This window comes from Anser brachyrhynchus (assembly GCF_964034855.1).
Source record: "Anser brachyrhynchus genome assembly, chromosome: 8".
Classification (NCBI taxonomy): domain Eukaryota; kingdom Metazoa; phylum Chordata; class Aves; order Anseriformes; family Anatidae; genus Anser; species Anser brachyrhynchus.
In genome coordinates this window covers 11242383-11268035 of record NC_137702.1, presented here as the reverse complement: position 1 = coordinate 11268035, position 25653 = coordinate 11242383, and the positions used below count along the sequence as shown (strand labels likewise).

The 25653-nt window shown below is 43.9% G+C and overlaps 1 protein-coding gene and 1 long non-coding RNA gene across 2 annotated transcripts; one reads left to right on the top strand and one right to left on the bottom strand.

The window, feature by feature from the left end:
* The first annotated feature begins 78 nt into the window (after positions 1-78).
* KDM4A (lysine demethylase 4A) lies at positions 79-23411 on the top strand. Its single transcript, XM_080603455.1, has 22 exons — positions 79-159; positions 446-598; positions 730-905; positions 1836-1950; positions 2881-3074; positions 4529-4578; positions 4869-4972; positions 5667-5804; positions 6699-6949; positions 7666-7856; positions 9175-9536; positions 11280-11400; positions 11982-12160; positions 13399-13603; positions 13882-13958; positions 14587-14642; positions 15284-15392; positions 16299-16487; positions 17179-17349; positions 17839-17958; positions 18569-18661; positions 19694-23411. The coding sequence occupies exons 2-22, from the start codon at positions 461-463 to the stop codon at positions 19832-19834; spliced, it is 3180 nt and encodes a 1059-aa protein (XP_080459581.1). The 5' UTR covers positions 79-159; positions 446-460; the 3' UTR covers positions 19835-23411.
* LOC308199378 lies at positions 23257-25514 on the bottom strand. The gene is made up of 2 exons (XR_013954594.1): positions 24562-25514; positions 23257-24418 (listed from the first exon to the last, which is right to left on the bottom strand). It is a non-coding gene; the product is annotated as an uncharacterized lncRNA (long non-coding RNA).
* Positions 25515-25653: the final 139 nt, after the last annotated feature.

The following is a 25653-nucleotide window of genomic DNA, read 5'->3' as shown; positions in this document are numbered from 1 at the left end:
GATTCGCTGGCCGGCCCCGACGGGACGTCGAATTCCTATTGGCCGCGGAAGGAGAGCGGGGCGGCGATTGGCTGCGGCGGCGAGGGCGGGGCGGGGCGGCGGGGAGCGGCCGACGGTGGCGTCGGCGGCGTCGTGCTGCGGGGCCTCATTGGGCGCGTGGTGCGGAGGGATACAGCGGGGCGGAGGGGGTGGGCGAGCCGCGAGAGGACCTCCGCGAGGGGGGGCGGGATCCCTCCGCGCCGGGCCGGGAGGGGAGGGGGAGAGGGGGGGGGGGCCGCGCGCTTGACGGGCAGTCGTCCTCCTCCAATGGGCGGGCGGGGCCGGCGCGGACCCCGCGGCGATTGGCTGGGTGGCGGGGCCGGGAGCGGGGAGGAGCCGCGGGGCTGACCCGCCCCCTGCCCGCCCCCCTCCCTCCCCCCCCCCCTCCCCGCTCCCCTCCGTGCAGCGGCCGCCCGGCACCATGGCCTCGGAGCTGGAGGGCCCCAACCCCGGCGCGCGGATCATGACCTTCCGGCCCAGCATGGAGCAGTTCCGCGACTTCAGCCGCTACATCGCCTACGTGGAGGCGCAGGGAGCGCACCGCGCCGGGCTGGCCAAGGTGGGGCCGCTCCCGTCCCCCTCAGCCTCCCCCCGGGGCCTGCGGGCCCTGCCCCCCCCCCCCCCCCTCCACCCCCCCCGGCCCCTTTGTGCGCCTCACGGTGCCCCTCCCGGTGCCCTCTCCCCCCTCAGATCGTGCCCCCCAAGGAGTGGAGGCCGCGGCGGTGCTACGACGACATCGACGAGCTGGTGATCCCGGCGCCCATCCAGCAGGTGGTGACGGGGCAGTCCGGCCTCTTCACGCAGTACAACATCCAGAAGAAGGCCATGACGGTGCGCGAGTTCCGCAGGATCGCCAACAGCGACAAGTAGGTCCCGGCGCCCGCCGCCACCGGCCCGACCCGGAACGCGGCCCCGAGGCGGGGGGCGGGGGGGCGCTCCCTGCCTGCCACCGAGCCCCCCCCGCCTGCCCCGGGCTGTGAGGGAGCCGGTGTTGGCACCCAGCGGCGCAGGGAGGCGTGTGGCGGCCGTGAGGAGGGAGGGGAAAGCGCTCTTAAGAAAAAAACAGCCTTTGAAACAACTATTGAGAAGCGGCGTTGACACGGCTAGCTGCAGCCTGCCTGCTGGAGCTTATTTCGTCTTGCAAGGGCGCACCGCATCGATGGCTTTAAGGTTCTGCTTCTCTAATAGAGCAATTCTCGGAAAGTTAGCTTAATGCTACGTATGTAATCGTCTGGAAGGTACGTATGCGTTTCCTATGTGTCAGAGCGTACGTTTGGTTGTGCACAAAGAGGCCGGTACGCAGTAAGCAGGAATGGACATAGCAAACAAGGCCGGTACATAGTAAGGAGGAGTGGACATAGCGAACAAATATTTCGTTGGTAAACTGAGCGTGCTTGACCAGTCTACGAGCAGGTGAGTCTGGGAATTAGGGGTTTCGCTTTCACGCTTTATTGTTGTTTTTGTCGAGTTAGCCTCTGTGTCATTTCCGGTTTCAAATGCATCCTTCTTCGCTAAGTAGCAACAAGTAGAAAGTGGAATTATCCTGAGCTGAGAAAAGTGCAGTAGGCAAAAATGAAAGTAAACTAGGAAACAGAGAAGGTTATTTTCTTTGTGTTCCTTGGTTTCCAAGTCTCAGCTGTGGTTGCTGTTCTGGGAGGGGCAGCGGTCTGGCTGATAACATGCATTAGGTGTCTTTGCTGTAGCTTTTGATTCCTTCAGTGGTGGAGAATGTTGTTTTAAACTCCTCAAGTATCAAACTGCAAAGTCTTTTTTTTGTTGTTTGTTTGGTATTTTAGGTACTGCACACCCCGCTACACGGACTTCGAAGACCTTGAGCGAAAATACTGGAAGAACCTTACGTTCAATGCCCCAATCTACGGTGCTGATGTTAATGGCACGCTTTATGAGAAGGTAAGACGGTTTTGGTTTTCCGGTAACAGTTATCTCTGTATGTGTTGTCTTGCATTCCATAAATGCTCTTGCAGCATTTGACTCTAACTTTCAGAAAGAATTAACAATAGCCTTTGCAGAGTTCCAGCTTCTTGAGTAAGAAGGAGCACAATAAGCTGTATTTCTGTGATACACTTCCCGTTTAAACCGGATAGTTTAAAAAGGCTACTAGAGGTAGTGCTCTAGGGAACCTCTGTGAGTATTCAACTACTAACACTTACTAAGAGTAACACTTGCTTAGTAAATGTTAGTGTTAACACTTACTAAGTACACCTACTAAGTGTAGTACAGTTGACTTCTAAAATGAAAGAACCACTGTCACGTAAGTCTTTGATTTACGGTGCTTTGTCCTGAATAGTGTTAATCAGTGAACGTGCACTGCTTTGGTATCCGTTAGTGCATTTACTTTCGTGTCACGGCTCTGTAGCCACTGCATCTTAGGATGATAAACATATGAAAAGGGCATGTATTCTGGTGGCTAGTCTCCTAAATTCTAATTCACTTTAAAAAACAAAGTTTGGGATGAAAATTGTTTCTGTTCAAGAAGGTTCAGTCTGCCATCTCTTAGAACATCAGCTCGAGCTTGCACTGTTGTTCTCTGCTGTGTGAAGTCTGTAGCTTCATGACTGTTTCTCTTTCCTAATCCGTACTGTGTCAGCTGGTAAGTTCTTTTTCTCCATAAAAGCGTCTGGTAAGCAATCAGTATGTAAGGTAACACCACGGGAAGCTTGTTTTAGGTGAGCTAGCTGATGATTTGAACTATGCCAGTAAATGGCTTGTCCTGAGGTGCTGTTTGATCACAAGCACCTGATAACTTTTTGCGACTGTTGTCTTAGTTGTGTGGCCCTGTTCTTTGTAATGCTCATTTAAGATGAGATTTCTGTTTTGCAGCACGTAGATGCGTGGAATATTGGCAGATTGAACACAATCCTGGATATCGTGGAGAACGAAAGTGGCATAACCATCGAAGGAGTGAATACTCCTTACCTCTATTTTGGCATGTGGAAAACTTCATTTGCGTGGCATACTGAAGACATGGATCTCTACAGTATTAATTACTTGCATTTTGGGGAACCCAAGTCATGGTAAGGTTTTCAAGGGAAGCTTCTAGATGTAGGAAAAGAATACCATAAAATATTGGAGTCAAAGTGGGTGAAGTTACCAGAGTTGAGTAAGGGAATTACTATCCCTCCTATCTTGCAGTGCAGTTGGATCTGATGAAAAGAGCATTAGAAAGCTGTAAGGAATTTGAAGCCAGTACGTGGCCTCAGTAGAATTTGTTTGGTTACCTTTAGAAAATCTCTTTGCTGTTGTGATGCAAAGAGTTTTCCAGAATTATAATGTCAGGTGGACAGTATCTGGTGTGATAGGGCCAGAACCTGGAAAACTTACTTAAGATTTCCTGAGCTCTAAAATGGCCATACAGGGGTATTAAGCCTGTCATTGTGCAGTCACAATTTTTGACAGGCTTTGGAATGTAGCTGTTTATCATAGATATAAAAGCAGGCTAGTGGATTTTGCTGAATCGTTTGCCCAGTGTCAAGGCTTTTGTGATTTTTTTTTATGGGAGATTTCTGAATTTTTCTGTAGTATGGGTTGCATTTTAAGAGTGAATCATTCCCTTCTGTTCACAAATGAATTTCTCAAGCAACTTCAACAATTGTTTCCATGGCAATTTTGTTGGAAACTAGTATTTTTGGCTGCCTTTTAATGCAACTTTGAAGTCAGAAATAATAGCTAGCACCATGTGACCAGCGAACAACCCCATGCAGTGGCAATAGCATGGGAATAAACAGAATAATTGAGTCAGTTTTAAACCTTTTGGCTGTTGCTTCTTTTACAGTAGTAAGTGGAAAAAAGTTAACTTTGCTGATGCTTTAGTCTGCTTTACTCAGCAAGGAACTCCATCAAGGTTGTAGCAGACTGTCCCAGATCAAAAGAAATCCTAAGTAGTTGGTTTGGCTAGAGTAACTGAAACCAACCACGAGTTTTGTGGCACTCGTACAAAGGTTGTACAGAGAGAGACATAGTGCTAACAAGCATGCTGCAAGTTGTGCCCGTTGAGGATGCGGCATCACACCTGATCTAGTCCATCCTTGGACTGAGCTGCTGAAAGATACGATTCCATTTTCTGTCTTGCTCTGTGTTTCTTCTTGTACTGGGTATATTGCGGGCCTGCGAACTCAGGTTAGGAAGTGCTCCTCCCTTTCTTCTTGCAACTTACGCTTTGATGCACAGATCTGCTAACTACGTGCATTAGACTTCTTATTTCCTTGGCTGCTTAAGTAAAAGGCCCTAGAGGAGATGGTCAGCTTTTGGCTTTTGATTTTCTTAAGGATAGGGGGTGAAAGTCCTTGATAAAGATTTTTAGCTTTGTATCATCAAACTCTGAAAGAGATAGTGTGGAGGTGGAGGAATTTTTAAAAGAAAAAAAAAACAACAGTAATTCATGCCTTGATGCCCTGTTATGGTTTCCAGTCAAACTTTGAGATTTTGTCATGTCACTTGAGCTTAACAGAGTTGTTCTTATGGCTTGCAGGTACTCTATCCCTCCAGAGCATGGGAAGCGGCTGGAGAGACTTGCCAAAGGTAATCGTGCAATTCTTACTACTGGTTGTTAGATCTGGAAGATTATAGCCGAGGGAAGATCCATCTGTGTGTGGTCTTACTCTCTTTCAAATGGGCATCTCTTAAGGACATCTCCAGGAGTTGTTCTTTTTCTTCAGAATGCAAGCTAGTGCACTTCTAACAAGATGGCCACAACTTCTAGGCCTAGGCAAAAATACTGTTTGGACAATAACTTTTAGTAAAAGTTACTGAAAAAATAATTCAATTCACAGCAGAGCAATAATATCATTGCTTGCTTTTATTTTAAACAGGATTCTTTCCGGGAAGTGCCCAGAGCTGTGAAGCGTTTCTCCGTCACAAGATGACCCTGATCTCTCCATCAATACTGAAGAAATACGGCATCCCTTTTGATAAGGTGTAGAAAAGTAGTCACAGTCACACAGTCAAAAGGTTCATGCAGCCCAGTCTCATCTCAAACAGCAGCCGATAGCAGGTGCTTAGAGAGGAAATAGGAACAGGGAGGACATATAGCAATCCTTTCCCACTGTACCTCCATTTATACAGCAGTATAAATGTAGTCTAGTCTTTGAGTCCTTATTCAGAAGTACTGTTACATCTGCAGGGGCAGCTGAAGGATTGCATGAACCTTTGCCAGGCAGTGGGGATGTGTTGAAGAGGAGCTGACCGAGAGTTGTACTTGAGTGAGAACAGCAATAAGTTTCCAAGGTGTGTGTGGATAGAAATTTTAGTTGGCGTTGGATACTCTTCAACCAAATAGCAGCAAATACACATGAGGGTCTTTACGAATTCCAGGTGCCTTATTGCAGAGTATTTCACATGTATAGCTACTTCCATGCTATTTTGATCAGTTCTGTCGTGTTTTAGTAAAAACTGTTGAGTGTTGCCTTCTAGTAAACAAATATTTAAGTAAGAGAGTAGTGAAGACATGTATGAATTTTAGCCATTGCAGCAAGTAACTCCAATTACTGAGCGTGGGTAGGGGTTTCAGATATGTTGCACATGTGGATTACAGAAGCTGCTTTTATTCAGACCCACAGAGTTGACTCTTAAGCTGTGAATCACAGTGCGGTGTCTCAATTGCCTTCTAGGTGACGCAGGAAGCTGGAGAGTTCATGATAACCTTTCCTTATAGTTATCATGCTGGCTTTAATCATGGATTTAACTGTGCTGAATCTACCAACTTTGCTACTCTTCGGTGGATTGAGTATGGGAAGCAGTCTGTACTGGTAAGCGGTCTGTTGCATACAGATAAGCTGAGTGCAGTGCCTGATGCTCTGCTCCTCTTTACGCCCCTGATGTTTGTTCTAAGGAAGTGAATTCAGCGCTTTGTCCAATTTAAGATGTGATGTTCACTTCCTGAGACGGTAACGTTGCCCAGTCAGCCTCATATCTTTCTTTAGCAGAAAGCATGTTTTCTCACCTTGTGTAGATCAAGTGGGGCTTCAGAGAAGAGCAGGAGGCTGACTAGCATCTTTCCAAAGATCAAAGGGTGTGCTTAGTGGTCAGGACTCGTCAGTATTTTGTCTGACATTTTACCCATTGTTTATCGACTGTTTAGCTTCGCGTATGGCTTCAGTAATTTAAGTCATTTATCAATGAACCTTTAGACTGGATAATGTTATATCCCTGTAGGAGGTGCCTTACAAACATAGATTACGTTTTCAGAAGTTACGTTGAAGTGAATGCTTTCAAACACTGGTTTTACCTATAACCAGGTAAGGGGAGCCTCCGCTGCTCTGGGTAGGCCCGGAGTATGTATGGCTCCAGCTTCCTTGTTACAGTCTCTGGTTTTGCTGGCTGTTCTTGCATGAGCCCATGGATTTTTAAGGCTGTCAGCTTCTACCAGCAACTATGTAAATAAGTTGGTGAGCTTGCTTTCTTAGTTACTGTGGTAGCATCTTTCCTGTTTTGTTGTTGCTGACTTTTCTGTCCGGTTTTTAGTGAGTAGCTTAATACATGCTGTTTTAATTTTGTGAGAAAGAGTGTGTTCTGAGGCTTAAATACATAAAACTGGGATAATTTTTTTTCTTCATTTAAGCTCCTGAAAGCAAAGTGATGTGGGAGTGCAGAGTAAAGCTGTTGAGTATGTAGCCTTACTTGAATTTTTTCTGTGACTCCAGTGCTCGTGCCGGAAGGACATGGTGAAGATCTCCATGGATGTGTTTGTGAGGAAGTACCAGCCGGACCGTTACAAGCTCTGGAAGGCCGGGAAGGACGTGACTGTCATTGACCATACTCTTCCAACACCGGAAGCAGCAGAGTTCCTTAAAGGGGATCTTATGCAAAAAGTCAAGAGTGGGAAGCAGTATGCTGAGGAAATGGAAACAGGAGAGACGTGTAAAGAGGAGGTGGATGGGGATGAGGCAAAAAGGTAGTGCTGTACATAGTTCTCTGCTTTTCTGTTATGGTTATTAGCAATTGGATCCTGCTGCGATTTAATTGTTTGCTGTTCCCATAAAACAATAGCAGTTGGAGTTAGCAATAGACTTTTTTTCCTTGGGAAAAGGGTTTATTCTTTATTTTTGTTCTTTTAACTCTTTTAATCCAAGTTATGATATCCTGTTGTAGATGAGAAATGCACTAGCTTTGAAGATAGTTCTTCATCTTTGGACAGGTGTCCAAAGCCTGTATTGGAAGTGTTTACCATATATTTGGAGGTCAGAAGAAAAAGGCAGCGTATTGGGATCATGAGATGGTACTTGCTAGCGAAGTCCAGTAGTATCAGTACTCCAAGTTGCAACATTGGTGTGTGACAGGCTAATCACCTTAGGTTTTTCAACCAGCGTCAGCAAGTACTCCTAAATCTTTGTTCGTTTATTTTGTTTTTAAGGTAAAAAAATGTCTGGCTAGAACATACTACGCAGTTACCAGGTACCTACTACACGGTTAACAGGTGCTGAGGAATACTGGTTCTGCTCCTATAAAGGAAAAGGAAACACTTCAGAATAACTTGGAAACTGTTTAGCTTGCCAGATGCTGTATCATAAAACAACGTGACCCAGACCAGGCTGTATTTTGTGTGTCCAGACATAAGTTCAGCAAACTCATGATGTGTTTGGTAACCTGGTGTGAATTTCTCTTCTGCAGTGTGCCCAAGCATCGCATAGGAACCAAAAGGCACCGAGTCTGCCTGGAAGTACCTCAGGAAGTGAGTGAGAGTGAGGCCTTCCCCAAGGAGGAGCTGAGCTCTGCGCAGGATGAAGCAGACACGGCACAGCCTTGTGAGATACCCACAAGTGAACATGGGCAGCAGGGTGAACAAGGGTGCAAGCTTTCAGGTAACTGTGTCAAGCTTTATCTTGGTACTGGAGGACAGGGTATTAATCTTCAGAGAAAAAGCTGTTAGACCTGAGTCTGCAGTGCTGTCTCATAGATGGTGAGAATAGATGTCCCATAGATGGTAGAATGTTGTCATGTCAAAAAAAAAAAAAAAAAAGGCAGACACTAATTTGTCAGAGCCATGGAAAGCATGTCAGAAACTTACTGTCATGAGACTTGAGATATTGGCATCTAATTTTTGGGACCAGAGAGTAGAGCTAGAACAGTTTTACGTTGTGCCCTTTAGTTAAATTTGGCTGACGCTTTTGAGTAGTCACCGCTTTGAGAAAATGAGATAAACACAGTTTGAGTTGCAAGCTTTTGTAGCCTGTATATGGATAACAGTCCAGTGAGAATTACATGTTAAAAATATTTATATGTAGGGGAAGAGCACGTGTAGGCAGCCATCCTGTATCTGCTTGAATGCAGGTAGTTCATGCGGATGTTGGTTTTCAGCTGAACTAAAAGGAAGTATTACAAGAGACTTGCTTAAGAAATGGATGTTTCTGGCTTTTGACTTCTGATTTTGTTTTGTCTGCTGGCATACTGAAGTTTATTCGATACTTAGCAGCGTAAGGTCCTCTGTATAGCACTGTTGTACAGGGTGACCTGTTTACTAAGCAATTGTACAGTTTCTATAAAACATATGCACGCTGCCTGGTAGTGTGGCTCTGCTGTGCTGTATGGATGTTTTCTTAGTAATTTTGTAATCAGTATGCAAGAGGAAGTTAACGTGGCTTGTACGGGGGCAATTATCCTTGCTTTTAAGGGAGGATTGAGGTACATATTGGAACAATATAAGAAGAGGGCAAATATGTACGTGATGCCTCTCTTTTGTATTCTGTTTTCCAGACATTTGCAACTTGTAATTAATAATCCTCTATTGGTTTGTGGTTTTTTTCCTCCTTCTGTTAAGTCTTCATTGAACCCTTGTAAGCTCTTACCCACAGCCTCATGTGGCCAGGAGGTGCACTGTCTAGCTACACTGTGTAAGGGACCATCTCCTGTTTATTTTGAACCCACCTTCTGGTAGTTTTGTTTGATGTACCTTGGTTCATGTAATGTAAGATGCAATGAGCAGATGCTTCTATTCTCTCTCTCCAAGGCAACCATGATTTTATAGGTGTTTGAATTAATGATCTCCTGTTTACATGACTTAGTGTCACATTTCTATCTTGTCTAGTAGTCTGCTTTCCTGTTTGACTTTGTGCAAGTGGTTACAGGCTGTTCTCTCTGCAGCCCAGACTTTAGAAGGAATCAGTATATCCTTTCTTCTAGATTGCGGGGGCTTGGCCAAATTTGAAGAACTGAAAGCTGTGAAGCTTGAGGAGGAAGACGAGGAAGAGCAAGAAGCAGCTGCGTTGGACCTCTCCATTTCGCATGCTTCAAATTCTACTTCAGTTTTGCCGACTTCGAAGCAGAGTGCAACGTGCAGCGTTCAGTCCGGCTCGCCAGCGTATTCTGGTTCTTCAGACTCTGAATCGACTGATCTGTTGCCAAAAAGAACTGTACCTGGGCCAGCTGGGGTGCTTACAGTCCATAGCTACGCTAAAGGGGATGCAAGTGGATCTGACAGTGAACAGACTTCAGGAAAGAAAACCAGTGCTACTGCCAGCATGAATGAACAAGAACTGGCAGAGGTACGAATGGCATGAGTATGGCAAGCTAAAGGGCTGTGTTACGTGGTCAGGGATTTACTGTGACACAACTTCTCTCTGTGCAGATTACATTTTCATTTCATTGCTGTTTTGGTAGCATGTTGCTTAGTCAATAATCTGTTTTTAACTTCTATAGGATTTGCTGAACAACAACAGAAAATTAAGACGAACGTCTTACTCTCTTTCCTCTTCTAGAAAACAAGGAGATTTCTTGTTTTGAGAACTTCTCTAAATTATTCAGGTGCTTTAAGCGAAAGTGTAGCTTGGTGGTTTTGAGATGGTAGTGTTACAGGCTCATCCAGGTCCTTTTGTGGCTACAGATGCCTGTTTGTACCTAAAGTAAATCTAGTTCAATCCAGCCCTTTATTATGAGCACATTAATTTGTTTGATGTTTTTATAAAATAACATACGTGTGCACATCTCTGTCCTTTTTTTAGAAAGAAATAATGGAACAAAAAATTACTGGTTGGGGAAAACATAAATTTGAATGTTTAATGAATCCTTGGTTAGACAAACCAAAAGGAGGTTGTAATTAACGTCTCACCTGTTGTTGTTTTCTCAAATAACTTTGTCTCCCTCTGTAAGCCTGTGCTGAAGTAGTGGGAGGCTGATAATGGTTGGATCTTCAAAACTGAAGAATTGCAGAAATGGAACAGCAGCTGGACAAATCTGTTGATAAAGCTGAAAATGAGCTAGAGTTCTCATGTATATTTAAACTGAAGATACTGTGCTGCTGATGTGATGTCTCCTTTGCATACTCCTTACAGGGAAAAGAAGAAATTTTAAATGGGTGTTGATGGCCTTCCCTGGTATGGTGTATTTCAAAACAAATTTTCCATTCAGTGGTAACTGGGAATGCTTATTTCCATTTGAACAAAAGCGTATTTGTTTCTGAGAATTTTAGTGGCCAATTCTATGTAGGGGATCAGAGATGATGTGCTCTCTTCTGTCTTGTGTATATATATATAAAAAAAATTTAGAAAGACACATTTAATCTAAGGTTTACTTCTGCTGTTAAAGGAATGAGAGATTCAAAGAAGAGGTGTTTTTTATCCTACTGAGAGATTTACTGGGCTGCTTAAATCATTGCCTTTATTGCTTTGCTTGTCAGGTTAGTAGTAACTTTGTCAGTGCGTGTCACTTGTTTTTACATTAGGCTAAAGGTAGAGGAAGTAACAATTGTTGTAGTTTACTCCTTCCAGTCTGTCTGGGAAGACACCAATGCAAGTAAGAAGAAGATGAGGTGAAAGTTTCCTTCCATTTAAAATAAGCCTGTTAGTTTGAGATGCCAGTGAGCTCTAACTTTTTTTTTAAACTTGGAATGTCAAAGTTGATATACCAACTCATTATTTTTCCAGGATTCTTGAGACTTATTGTGGCCCCTCTAAGTTGAACCATTCAGTTTGTCTTTTTTTTTTGTTTCTATCTTTTATGCCATTCTTATATAAGTAGACTTGCATAAAAAGCTACGCTGGGACCTGTGCTAAGTCTCTAAATGGCTCAACAGAGCTCTTACAGAATAGAACAATCAACATGAACTGAGTTTTGCTATGTAGTTTTTCTTAGCAGAAGTGCTGCAAGAAGTTCCTTTTTTAAAAGGTTGGCTCAGTTTACATCTCAAGTTTCTTTGTTAGAAATAAAATCATTTACATTCAAAATATTTTTTTTAAAAGGTCAAAAGTACACGTGCTAACTTGACTGCTGAATTGCTTCTCCTTGTCCAGGCAGCAAAGGAGTACATAAGATCAATGAAGGAGAGTAAGAAGTCCAAGGGTCGTCGCCAGCCATTGAGCAAGCTGCCCCGCCATCACCCGCTCTTGGTTAAAGACTGCATTAGTGATGACGGTAAGCCTTGTGCTCTTTGGGAAACTTTAGAATGGGCCACAGCTTGTGTGGGCGGTGTACGGTATTCTTCACCGCAGTCAGAAAGCTGCACCTTTGCATCCCAGACAAGGTGCTTGTCGCCTTCTTGTGTTTGCATCGTTAAAACTTCCTCTCGAATGGTGTCTTCCTTCCTTCCTGTTCCATTCTCTGGAAATTCACAACTCTGGAAGGACAATTAAAGTAGTACCAGAGTCTGTTGCATAACAGAGTCAGCCTTAGAGCATTTCAGTAACTGTTGTAAATATTTATATTTTTTTCCTTAAATACATACTCTTTGGCTGACAGCCTTAGTCTTGATGCGCTTTGGAGCTGATGCTGTTCTTGCCCAATGAGCCTGTCTTGTATCTGATGCATGGTTGCTTGGTCAGTAGAAGCTGCTTAAAAATGAGGCTAGGTTACTGACTCCCATCACCCTTCTGTAAACTTAATTTGTGGCAGTCTTTGTCATCTCCATTCATAACATCTTGCCTTATGTAGTTTTATTTGCAAGAAGGAATGTATGAAAGGGTACATAGTCACTGAGCAATGATCTCTTGTTGCAGAGGCATCGGAGCAACTGACTCCTGAAGAAGAAGCTGAAGAGACAGAAGCTTGGGCCAAGCCACTTAGCCAGCTGTGGCAGAATCGGCCACCAAATTTTGAGGCTGAAAAGGAATACAACCGGACCATGGCCCAGCAGTCTCCTTACTGTGCTGTTTGTATGCTCTTCCAGACGTATCAGGTATGTAGTCCAGCTCTGTTAGTGTTACACAGTAGAGGTGCCTGAATAAGTTGTCGCCATTACTCAGTTTGGGCATTGCTACTTAATAAAGGCTATATCAGTGTTGCAGTCTTCCCAGGGAATTGTTCCAGGAGAGCACAATCTGGTGAACCTCACCACACCTCTGATGGACTGTCAGCGGGTTCCCAGAGACTGACTCTTCTGTTCAACAGAAGCTTTTATGTTCTGTGGTTTTTGCTAGAACCACAGAATGGAGCTTGAACGTTGTTGGAATCGATTACAAAATCCATTTATTTTTTTTTCCAGAGCGACACTTTCACTTCTGTGCTTTTTAAAAAAAAAACATTTTAAGTCCACTTCTATATAGCACACGGTCTTTGGGGAGCTAGCAAGGAGAACTTTTCTTTTAAAGTAAAATGAGCTAAGATTGTGTTTGTGGATGGTACAGATAGAAAATACTTTTTTTTTTTTTTAGTATATCCACATCAACAGTAGCTATGATATGTAAATGTGCTTTAGCAAAGTGCAGCTGTAGCAATGCACAGATTGAGAAGAGGTTGCAAACCGCATTAGCACGTTGGCAAAATGCTTAGGTGGAAATCCCACACTGAGCTTCTTATGTCTGAGCATAGTAGTAGCAAAGTAGTTGTCTGCTAGCATGTTCCACCTGCAACTTAGTGATAGCTCATCCCTTCCCATTTTGTGAGCTAAGATTATTTATTTGAGATCACTGTACAATTACAGTGGCTCTAGAAACATTTTTACTATAATTTTGGAAATAAAGACCTCAAATTTTTTCCAGGATCTATATTGCATGTAGTTCCTAATTTCCATGAAAACCCAAGACCATACTTCCTGTTTGACCTTGCTATTTCTGCCTGATAGGAGGTTCTTGTTAGGACTGGAAATTCTACACGGAAGCTGTATAATACACACTAGTGCTGGCAATGTATAAGTTTAACAATTTGAGATAACTTAAGTTCTGTTAGCTGCTTCTTTGAGTTCTAAACGCTATTAAGCAGAAAACTCCAGCTGCAGTTTTCAGGTGTCTGTCTACATCAGGCAGCAAGGGAGGGACTGCTCCAAGAATTGAGCTGTGGTTATGGTTTTCGTTCAAATTTATTTTGTAGCAAGTCTGGGAACTCGTTTCCCTTACCCATTCACATGAAAAATTGGAGCAAAATGCCAGACAAATACTCCTCCTTCTTTTGTGAAGAAGAAAAATATCTGTGTTACAGGCAGAGTGTGGAGGCAACAGTCAAAGCTCTGGAGTAACTCCAGGTGCTGTGGATGGGAAGATCCGAACCAAACCCCTGATTCCTGAAATGTGCTTCACTACAACTGGCTGCAGCACTGATCTCAATCTTTCAACCCCCTACTTAGAGGAAGATGGAACCAGCGTACTCATCACCTGCAGGAACTGCCAAGTCTGTGTTCATGCAAGTGAGTGCATCCCAGCGTAACCCTAAATGTAGTGTTCTGTGCGAAGTCTGTACATCCTCGTAAGCCTCTGTTCATCTACAAACAGACCAAGTTCAGCCATTAGCTGAATGGTGCATATTTGCAGTGGCTGTTGAAATACGGAGCTGACTGCATGAACAACTTGCAGTATAAACCATTATCTCTAGGCTTATTGATTTTTAACTGCTGCTTTACTTCAGGACCCTAGGGGAATGAGTCTGATTGTAGGTAAGCTGTTAACTGAAATGTGTCTGTTCTAGGTTGTTATGGTGTACCCCCCGACAAGGCCACTGAAGACTGGATGTGCTCCAGGTGCACAGAAAATGCCTTAGAAGAGGTAAAGTTCCTCATAAGATTCCCAGGGATCTAGTGTGGTATATCTGGAAACTTGCTAGAAAGTTCATTTCCATAGTGTTAAATGTTTTTTCATTCTCTCTTGTGTAAAGGCAATTGTAGAGAATGTTTAGGAGCCACCCTGTCATATTTTGGCTTTTTTTTTTTTTAGACTGTTACTTTTAAAGCAGAAAAACTTCTGTCAACAGCTAGGAAGGCACACACGTGTGCAGAAGGCAAGAAGAAAAGCTTTTCTTTGAAAAGCTGCATAGGCTCTGGATGAGCAGAGTGCTCAACCTTTTGAATTTTATTTGCTCAATTTGTTCCTGATCTTTTTAAACATCCTCAAAAAATATGGGGTATTGCATTTGCAGAAGGCAACTATAGCAAACAAGTCGAACAAGTCTTCAGTGGTAGTTGTGCTTGCCTTTGACAGGTTTGGAGTCTGTATCTGTTGTCCTCAGGGCAGCAGCTTTTGAGAGCTAAAGGGCTGAGCTGTTCAAGGCATTTAGTTCTCTTCTGACAGTGAAACTTTTTTTTTCCTCTGGATGCGCATTTTGAGGAGGAAGTTGTCATCAAGTGCATTGCTCTGGACTTCACTCTTTCAGCTAACGGTTTCTTCCTTGTGACAGGACTGCTGTTTGTGTTCATTACGAGGAGGAGCACTGCAGAGAGCCAATGATGACAAGTGAGTGTTCCAGCCTTTTTTTAATTGTCTTCAGGGAGCAGCTCAATTCCCAAGTAGATGAGGCTAGTCTAGTAAAGCAAATCTTGGCATTTGGTATAATGGAGTGACCAGCAACACTTTTCACACTTCGTGTTACTGGGGCAGGAGGGAACCTATGTTGAAGTGTGTTTATTGTTTCCACATTGCCTGCAGGCAATCGTCACCTCTTCAGGTAATACGCTACTCTCATTCTGTTGACAGCAGCTGTTAATTGCTTTGTGTTTTATAAGCACAAGGTGCAGAGGTGTAACACACCACATAGAATAAGGTTCCTGATGAGATAACATCTCTCAGTACCTTCTCAAAGAAGATTTCGATTTCTCCATGAAATGTGTTGTGGTGATGGAGCATAAATCACACTAAATTGCTCTTCTGTTAAATCTGATTGAAAGTATGAAGAAGTCTTGTATTTTGCCCCATACGTGCCCTTTTGCTAGTAGTAGGAAGGCAGGAAGACACTGCTAGTTCTCAGCCTTTGTGAGCAAGCAGAAACTAGGTTTATGTGGCTAGCCTAATCAGAACTATATTTACTTAAACTCCAAAGCATCATATGTTGGCCTAGTGTGTGTTCACCTTTTTTCACCCCTCTTCTGTCCCGACAGGTGGGTTCACGTAATGTGTGCTGTAGCTGTACTGGAGGCAAAATTTGTGAACATCGCAGAGCGCAGTCCTGTAGATGTTGGCAAAATCCCCCTGCAACGTTTCAGACTGGTAAGGAGCACCCGCGCTTCACCACTGGGGTTTCCTTTGTTGTTGTTCATCTTGCTAATTCTGAAAGTATTGGTCTGGAAGGAGAGAATATACAGCTGTTTGTGTACAACAGAGATCAGAGGAAATACAGGCTCTTATTAGAAAGATATTTGCTTGATCTGGTGGTTAACGATGCTCCCCGAAGGCTCGCTTTACTTTTTAGCATTTAACATGAGTAGTATACTTGTTGCAGGTTTAAACAACTCCTGAAGTCAGTATCATGTCTTATTGCAATGGGGCTATCCGCTAGAAAAGTCTACAGCAGTAACTCTTCTGTGTCCTAAGCATGTAATGTCCAAAAGTATTTTCCAAAAAATGTACCGGAACTCAGTCATGATTCTGAATTTGGTGAAGCTGCTCCTCTACTGTAATTAACTACTTGTTCAGCTTACCTTCTGTTAACCAGTTCAAGTGCAGCCTTAGTAGCTAAAAGACGACATTCTTACAGTGTTTTCCCCAAGATTCATTCAGTGCTGTGTATTCTAGCTGCTAATTTCTTGTGCTTGTTTTTATGTAAACTTAATATCCAGGTGCTGAAAGACCCTGTTGACTTAGGAGTATTATAAAAAATATATATATATAAAAATGATAAATCCATCATCTCCTGGTGCTTGACTCTTTGAGTCACATGTCTTGTGCATGGTGTGATAGTAGATATTTAATGTATATTTTTACCTTTGGGATTACCTAAATGTATGAATTCTTGCCTTGTCATGAACTAGAACTGTTAGCCTTCCGTTTCTTTTCATCAAAGATTAGCAATGCTCTCTCAGAGTAAATGGCACAGCATCAGACACTTAGACCAGACGTTTTTTTGTGTGAGTGCAAACTATTGCCAACCAGTGACCTTTAGTTTCCTATCCACAGAAATGCATCTTCTGCAAAAAACGAAGAAAGAGAATTGCAGGTTGCTGTGTACAGTGCTCCCACGGTCGGTGTCCCACGTCCTTTCATGTCAGCTGTGCCCAAGCAGCAGGAGTCATGATGCAGCCTGATGACTGGCCGTTTGTTGTCTTCATTACCTGCTTCAGGCATAAGATCCCATCTCAGGCAGAGGTGAGTAGGTGTGGGACTCCCAGGATTTGAACAGCAGTGTCTCGGAGGGAATGAGAAGTTTTAGATTGTATAATTCTGTTAAAACTTCACTGAAGGCTTGACTCTTTTAAAACATTCTAATGATACTGGTCTTGGATTCTGATCTCAGTCTTGCTGCTGTTCTGAGTGATCTTAGGTCCTTTATTGTATTTTGGTTTGCAGCCCAGAAGGGCAGAGAGTACTACATTCCTCCTGTGGCTGTTGTAATGAGGAATAATAGTGTTTTCGTGCCATGATATTTAATATGCAGGCATTAGTTCTGGGTCTCCAGAAGGCTGCGTGAGTTGTCATAGAATTTCATGCTTAAGTGATTGATTAGTTTACAAAGTTCCCATGTAGCCCTTTTAGCCATCAAAACCACTGCAGTCTATTAGAGAATATTTACTGTAAAGGCCTTGCATTGCTCTGAAAAATGAGACTTTAATTTACTAAGGAGCTTGCATTCGGATTGGACAGCTGTAGCTAACAGATTAGGTTTTAAGCATTTGAAATACTAGAGGTAGAACTTTCCCAAAAATGCTGCTGGTGGTGTCTTGAGTATAGTTACTCACCTGAGCTAAATATTTTGCTTCCTCGTTTGCCAGCACGAGAGCTGTGTGCCTCAACGCATTCTTTGTGTCATTGCGTTTAAAACGTGCTTTTCTCTTCTCAGCGAGCTAAGGCTGCACTCCAAGATCTGTCACCTGGACAGATAGTCATCAGCAAGCACAAGAATGGTCGCTTCTATCAATGCGAAGTGGTCAGCCTTGCGAAGGAGACTTTCTATGAGGTCAACTTTGATGATGGCTCCTTCAGCGACAACCTGTATCCAGAAGACATTGTGGTATGTTATGCAGTAGGAGTCTGGCTCCAATAGAGGGCACATGATGAGAGTCAATTCCTGCTGCTACAGAGCAGGTTCATGATGGAATTTATTAGGTGTCCCATACCTCGGGCATGTTATGGCTGAGATGTGCTGCAAGACAGTGTTAAGGGTGTTACATGAGGCTGACTTAGGTTAACTGAGGCTAGCTGAAGAACAGGTGTAATGGAGTGCAGCTAATCTTTAGCTGCTTAACAGTGGTAAGTCTGAACGAAAACTTGCTCATACTTTCATGCTATTCCTGCATGAAGTACTTCAAAATTGGGCACACGGTCAGGATTCAAATACAGGTGACATAGATGTTTCTTAATCCCTAAAATGGAGCTAATAATGGAGTGCTGTGCAATGTCCCTAATGTGAGTGGGATGGATTGCCCTGTTGTTTGAGTCTTCACATAAGGAAGCTGCTTACCCTTATGCTTCATTCCTTATTTCCTCCTTTATGCTGCAGAGTCGAGACTGCCTTCAGTTAGGTCCTCCTGCTGAAGGTGAAGTTGTGCAGGTCAGATGGACAGATGGACAGGTTTATGGAGCCAAGTTTGTCGCATCACATGCCATCCAGATGTACCAGGTACAGAATTGTCTGAAAATTCACTGTTCACAACAACGTGATTATTCAAATAGGGCTGTTTGCAAAGCTGGCAGAGTTCTAGTACGGTCGTGCTTAAATGCTTGAGGGGAAGTTGCTTGGTATTTTCAACAGTGACAGTTGCTGGAGTTAACAGCAAAACAGTGATTGCCTGCAGCTCTGCTTATATCTGGCTACCTACCTGAAAGTCTCAGCTTCTGAAAAACACTGGTCTTTCCTTCAGCTGACTCAGTTCCTGAAACTTAATCTATTTCTAAAAGAAGTTTGGTTTTGTTCTTGCTGCTTCGTGCATCTTGCCTTCACATTTCCAAAGGAGTGAATATTAAGGCAACATATTAAAGCGACTGGCCAGACCGTCTTGTCAGGTGTTACAACAATATCCCAAAATGTACTTGGCTACTTTTGCTGTCATGGGATTGGGTGAGGTTCAAGTCTGTTCTCGTGTGCATACCTGCATATGTATCATGTAAAATCCAATTAGTAGAAGGTTATTTCATGAGAAGGTTTCTGCAGGGAAGAGAAAGCAAGGGCAGCTGTGGAAGTCTTCTAATTTCTGAGACTGCAGACAGAACAACTTCTCTTTTTCTTTTAGGTGGAATTTGAAGATGGATCACAGCTGATGGTGAAAAGGGATGATGTGTACACTCTGGATGAGGAGCTTCCTAAGAGAGTCAAGTCAAGGCTGGTAGGTAAACGGGGTGTAAACATCTACTAAATAAGTTAATCTTACTTGATTTGTGCTTGAACAGCAAGCTGAGTGCACAGCAGCAAAGGTTTACAATTTGATATTCTCCTCAATTGTTAGGAAGCTTGGTGGTTTGATCAGGCTATAAAAGGAGGGAGGGAGGGAGAGAGTCTCATTCTTCTCCTGCAAATAATGGGAATTTGTAGCACAGAGTCACTGTTTGAGACAGCACATGTTACTGCCCCCTCAGTGCATGTATTTGTAAGCTTCATCAGGCAATTCTGTTGCAAAGAGCAGCAAAGTTCCTCCTCTCCTTTGTCCTGGAAACCTCTTTGTAGGGTGGCATTAAGAGAGCTGGCCATATTTATTTATTTATTTTTAATTGCAAAATAATTCTGGTGGAAAAGGACCCCTGCAGGTCTTTGCTCCAATCACCTGTTCAAAACAGGTTGAATTTTGAAGTGGGGCAGACTTACTCAGGGCTCCCTCCAGGCAAGCTTTGATTATCACCAAGGATGGAGATTCCACAGCCTCTCTGGGTCCCTGTTTCGTTGCTTTATACTTCCAGCTATGAAAATTGCAACTCAGGACGGTGTGATAGGTATCTTGCTTTACAGCATGGTCCTGCACACCTAATGCAGGCACACAGGATTTTGGAGGTTTAACAAAGAGCATGTAATAGCTGACTCCTGTCACCAGCTGTTTAAACCTGCCTGCTACATAAGGCACAAAGTGTACTAGATTGCTTCCAAGTTGAAACAGATGAGTGTTTATTAGTAAGAAAGTGACTGAATTTAGATTAGCTACTCAGTTAAATTTGAAAGCTGTGTTACAGCTCACTTTAACTTACCCCCAGACTTTTAAATCCAATTTCCTAAATATTTTTCTTGTACTGAAACCCAAAAGGTCAGTTTTCGAAGAAGTCTGAATGTTCCCAGGTGTCCCATCTTGGTCCTTACATGCAAAAAGAGGACGTGTAGGCAGGGATTTGATCTGTGTTCTGGTGGCTAATTCTGCCTTTCTTTTATTTAGTCAATAGCTTCCGATATGCGCTTCACAGAGATCTTTGCAGAGAAGGAGGTCAGACAAGAGAGGAAGAGACAAAGAGTGATCAATTCACGCTACCGGGAAGATTACATTGAACCCGCATTGTACCGGGCCATCATGGAGTAAGCGCTGCCTGTGGCAGAGGAAGAAGATGCCCACTTTCCCCAAGGATTTAAACGCTCCAGTACAACAGGCCATATTTGGATGCTTCAAATCCAGGGTTTTTTGTTTTGTTTTGTTTTTTTCTAAGGAAGCTAAAAAGCTGATGCTCTGCAGTAGCTGAAAGGCAGCTGTTCAGTAGTGAAACAGATCCCGTTTGCTGAAGCTGATGCCTGCAGACTCCTGGTCTGAAGTTGGGTCTTTACTGAATAAGCCAGCTTGAAGGGGGTGCTGCTTTCATCTCGTCGAGCAGTCTTGCTTTTTCTATTAGGGACAATATGACAGGTGGCAAATTCTTCTGGGAGTTCTAGCCAGGAATCTTGGCAGCTGCAGAATATTACGAAGTCTATTGTTTTATCTGAATAATGTTCCTGATCTTGGGAGTCTCCCTGGTGGCCACACCTGGGCTTGAGCAGGCAGTATTACTGGTGCTTGACATTGAACCTCTTTATATTTATATCCATCTTTTTTTTTGCTGCAAGCAGCTTCAGGCTCTTGTTTCTCAGCGCCTCCTTTCTGAGGGTTGAGCTGTAGGCTGTTCAGATCCAAGCAGACAGGAGGTGCTTGTGTGAACAGGCGAAATGTGAAATTGAACCCTGTTGGACAAATTATGTAACCCTCCACTTAATATTTTTGTTCTGATGCTTGTTTTGAATTACTTACTCATGAGTTTAACTGTATGTGCCTCAGTATCAAAAAAAAAAAAAAAAAACCTGTCTGGAGCCCTGCACAGTGCAGCCTTCTAACAAGAATAAGCATTCAGCTCCTAATAGACATTCAGTTCCCAAAGAGTTTCTTCTGAGTTTCTTCCCACTCCCACTAAGGCAATAATGACCAACAGGACGGAGTTCTAACTCTCCCTTCTTGAAATCCAAGCATCACAGTATTGGGTATGGCAGGGCAGTGGTACCTGAAGCAGTGCAGTACCTCTTCTGTGGCAGCACTGCCCTTCGTGTGGCCACGGGCTTTTGCTTACAACAGCTAAATTTGGGTCTGCGGCAGATCAAGCATGCACTGAACTGGATGTATTACTGAAGAGCTGCGCAGTGCTCTTCTGAGGTAGGAGTGCTGCCACGTTGCTGTCTAGCAAAGGTTACCACAGCATTTTTATAGAGCGTAAGTAGGGCACGTCCCGGTTGCGTTGGAGAGGACTTGCTACCTCAGCAATAGGAAGTTGAGTTCAGCTGGGTAGTAGGTGTACCTCAAAGACGTGCCAACTTGCTCCTAGTAACTTAAGCATTAACACACCACAGCAGGAGCCATGTAAATACACGTTCCTTTCCCGTTCATGTAGGAAAGGGATTTTAGGCTGTGGAGCAAATTGGCCACCTTCCTTTTGCATGGGATGATGGGGTGACTTTCCTGCTGGAGAAATCTAAGGTAATGTTCTCCGGAAACAGTTTGAGAGGAGAATTTTCTAGTGAAACAGACCTAATGCATCCCTGCTTCTATAGGGACATAGCAATGTGTCTGCAAAGTCTGGATTTGTAACTTTTTTCCTTTTGTTACATAGGAACGCTACAAACCAAACTATTCTGAAACCCCGGTGCATCAATTTGTGATTAGCAATAACATGTAGTATTGTGTAGTGATACAACCTCTTGACCAGAAAAGAAATAAACTACAACTTTTATAAAGAAAATCTTCCTCATCCCTACATTTTTATAGGGTCAGGAGGCTGATATGAGTAGCAAAGATTTGCACAACCACAATTTTTCATGGAGTTCCTCTGTCTCATTTTTGTGGTGGAATATCTTGTTCATCAGTATTGGAAGGCTTAAACAGATTCTGAAAGGAGACAGTGGCTTTCCTTTGTGTGTTTTTTTTTGTTAATGTCCAAAACTCCTGGTCTCAGGGTATTAAATCATTTTCTGATGAATGGGGGATAGTTGATAAAACTAGGATCTATGAAGGCCAGAGTGAAGTAGCTGTGGGTACTCTGGTCTATGCAATGGAAGCAGAATTGCACTTCAGCATCGTAGCCTATACCTAAGCCTCTCTGAAGCGATGTGCTATTAGCAAATGTGGAGAAGAGCTGGCAGGTTCGTAACAAACTTGCCTGTTCTTTCAACATATCTTAAGATATGGTATTAACTTCACGTAGGCTGAACACTACCTGCATATTACTGAGAAATGTATTCCTTTTACCATCTGCCATTCTCCCTCCAGGGGAAAAGCTGCCTGTGTTCAGGCTTTCTCCTCAAACCGCCATATAACTCAGCCGCACCTTTTAGGTGCCACGTGCTACCTGTGCTACAAACACCTGGCTCTAAACAGCTTCATCCTAAACTGAATACCTAGTACAAAACAGCTGGAGTTGTTTGGAGTGTTGCTGTTAAACTGCAGCAGGTTTTGCTACCCACCTCTAGGAGTATTGAGCCAAGAGCTTCTATGCCTGGTACTTGTTCTGGAGCAGGAGCTTTGTTCTGCTGCATTTTCTGCGGGCTCCAGACTTTGCTCTTGTCAGCTGGCTGCACTGTGCTGGAGACCGCTGCCATCCTGCACTCCGAGACAAAGGGCCTTTCCGAGTTTCCTGTCAGTTCTCGTGCTGCATCGTTCAAATGTGAACATACTTCATCCTAGTGCAGTGGTTGAACTGCGTTTTGGCTCCTGTCTGTGAACTTCAAATTGGTGATCCTGATGTTCGGGGGTGGGGATCTGTATTATTTGACTTGTCAAAAAAAAAAAATTGGGTTTATGGCTTGAAGTATAACAGGTAGCAATAAAAGCTCTTTATAGAGCAGCTGTCTCAAAGGTACATTTGCTTTTAGTTACCTGGAGTTTGATCTTGACAACAATTTTTTCAGTGGCTTTTTTAGGCGTGTGTTTTTCCATGTTACAGCATCATTCCAGTAAGGGCAAGGTGCTGCCAGAGTATCAGCTAGTCAGGGGCTTCTTCAAAGTGTTCAGTAGGAAGTCCTGCTCGGTATGCCCCCTGGGAGCTCTCACGGCCCTTCGTTGGGTCCATTACACGTGATGCTGCAGGCAGTAGACCTCCTCACTTCACTTTTCATGAAGCTTCCATCTGTGACTGGTTCAGGTTGGACCCATAAAAAGCATTTTTAGTATAAACAAATCATGGTTTGCCCTTGTTCAGGGTGAATTCTAGCAGTCTAATTTTTTTATAAGGTTTAAAAAGGTGACTGTATTCTTTCCAAAGCACCCGATCGAAGTAATGTTTCTTTTGCCTGTGGCTGGCCTTCCAGGAGGCCTTTCTCCATCAGAAGACCTCTCAGGTGACCAGAGACAGTACTGTCAGAAGCAGAATCTGGTCTGCTTACTCCTGCTCTCTTCCCAATGTTTTGAGCTGGGGTTGGACCGATTCTGCACTGTTTGAGGAGTGTAGCCCTCTGACTGATCGTGTATCGGAAGGCTTCCACGCATCTCTGTTCTTCCGTTCTCTAACTGGGCTCCTGTTGTCTGACATGTCTGCAGTTGTGCTTGTTTGTTTTTTTTTTTTAAATGCAAACATGGGATGAAAACAAGACTCTGGTAGCCTGTATTTTGTTTTCAATTTGAACGAGTAATAAATCTAATCTCAAAATGGATGATCTCTAGACTAATTTAAAATCTTAAAGCAATGTAACTTGGAAATTCTCATCGTGTTTCTAATTGTTCTGTTAGCGTTACTCTTTTCCAGTACTCATCTCCTTAGTGCTTGTCCAGTAATTTCTCAGGTGCCTTTCAGAGATGAGCAGAGTTCTTTTACTTAAGGACTGAGTGGAGCACGGCCCTTAAACCAGAGCAGGGATAGAACCACGGATCCTTCCTGACTGAAGTACAGACCTGAGACAGCTGCGTTAAGAGCTGAGTTGCCTTAGATTCGCTCTGTAGCCAAGAGAGTGGCAGTGCCAGAATAGCGGTCATCAGAAAACCTTACCTGGATGCAGAGTCAGGTAGCTCTGTTCTTTGCTTAGTGTTGACTCTTGAATTTCACTTGCTAAACTGTCAGTCAGGGAAAGGGGATTCTTCTACTTTAGGTCAGGGATTTTTGTTACTGACACACTGAGCGACCTTGAATAAATTGCTTATTCATTGTATTATTACCTCAGCCCCTATCTTTGAAGTCTAAAACGGCAGATATTCCTGGAGGCAGCTTTTCTAGTTGGGGAAAATGTTAACATCTTTTCCCTGACAATTTGTAGACATTGCGTGGAACCTTTAAGTCTGCCTTACTCCACACTTTACACTAACCTCAGTATTTTAGGTTTGACATGAACAACATGAGGTATTGCTAAAAGTGAAAATAAGCCTTTTTTCTCTTTCCTACGATCATTCTTCATTTCTTTGCATTGCTGTTAGAGCTGCTCAGCAGAGTGCTATGCTTGAGGGGGGACAAATGTGTTGTTGTTTGGTTCCAGTAATGAGCATAGCTGAGGTAGGTGTATCAGTAGGTTTCCTTTGACCACACCGGCCTGGTCTGCAGAGGAATGGGAAACATCCACGCGATTGCTATCTTTGAGGCAGATCCCTGCGCAAATATTGCCACAGCCTCCTTGCTGCAGCATGAGTAATGTGACCGTGCTGAAGTCAAAACTGTTCTGACAGCACCTAGAGAAGGAAGGAAATGCGTGGGAGGGTACTGGAAAAGCATTAAAATGGTACAGAATGTGTGTAGACAAAGATGAGGAGGTAGGAGAGCCTGAAAAGAGGTCTCCTTAATCTGCACTTCTGTTTTTAAGAAAAATTCTCACTTCTGCATAGCTCTGCGAACACCTTGAGTACACAATGCAAGTGAGAAATGAAGTAGGCCTGCTGTCTGCACTCTTCCCCCTGAGCTGCTGGCAGCGTTGCTGTCCTGCGTACCCCTCACGCTGCAGGAGGACCCAGTGTCCCAGTAATTCAGCTGTGGATAAAGATAACTTGCAGCTGGCTGAGGGAGGAGCTGCCTCCTTGCTGACTAGGCAAGGCAGATGGTTTGTGTCCTTGGGCATCTTCATACCCCTGCTGAAGTCCTCAGTGTACAGTAGGAGAAAGCTGTCTTTGCAGCTAGAGAATTTCTGCCAGGCAGTCTCATGTCCAAACAGCACCCCTGGCTGCACCGTGATGTGTTCTGCACAAGTACACGTTAGACAAAGCAAGCTCCTTCCAGAAGGATAGTGAATCAAGTCCATGATCTTTCTGAGTTAGGTACGCATGGACCTCCAGCAAAGCCTGAGACGGGATCAGGTGGGTAGGAGTGTGTGCTGAAGCTGGTTCATCTGCCAGGGCTGTCATTTTCAGCCAGTACAAAAAATGCTGCTGCTCTTGAATACAATATCCCTGCCCCTTTTGCATTCACTTTAGCACTTAACCGCACAGCTCCGTTTAGCTCAGACTTCATTACTGATACCCACAAGCAGTTACGCACGCACAGAAAAATAAATAAAACAAAAACTGGGGAGTGAGGATAAGGAAGAAAGCATCTGGTGCCTCTGGCTCGGGTGCTGGCTGCAGGTTGCATGCAGAGGGGCCGTTAATTTGCAGCCAGCTCTGTGGAAAAGGGGGAGTGGGCCATGGCACTGCCTGGCTGCTGCTGCTGAGGAGATGGGGGAGACGAGGAGCACCTACACCCCATGGCTTAGCAGTGTGGCTGCTCAGCCCCGCAGCAGGGACATGAGGTTTGCTTGTCCAGCCCAGCAGAGCCTGGGGATGAAGAAAGGACAAAGGAAGCAGCTGTGTCAGCAGCCAGAGAAGGGGCTGGGGTGAGTCCTTGCCGGCTTTCTCATTTCCAGCTGGGTGGATATTTCCAAACACCGTTTAACAGCTGGTGCCTGTGAGGACTGGCAGGGGACTCGATGCTCTTA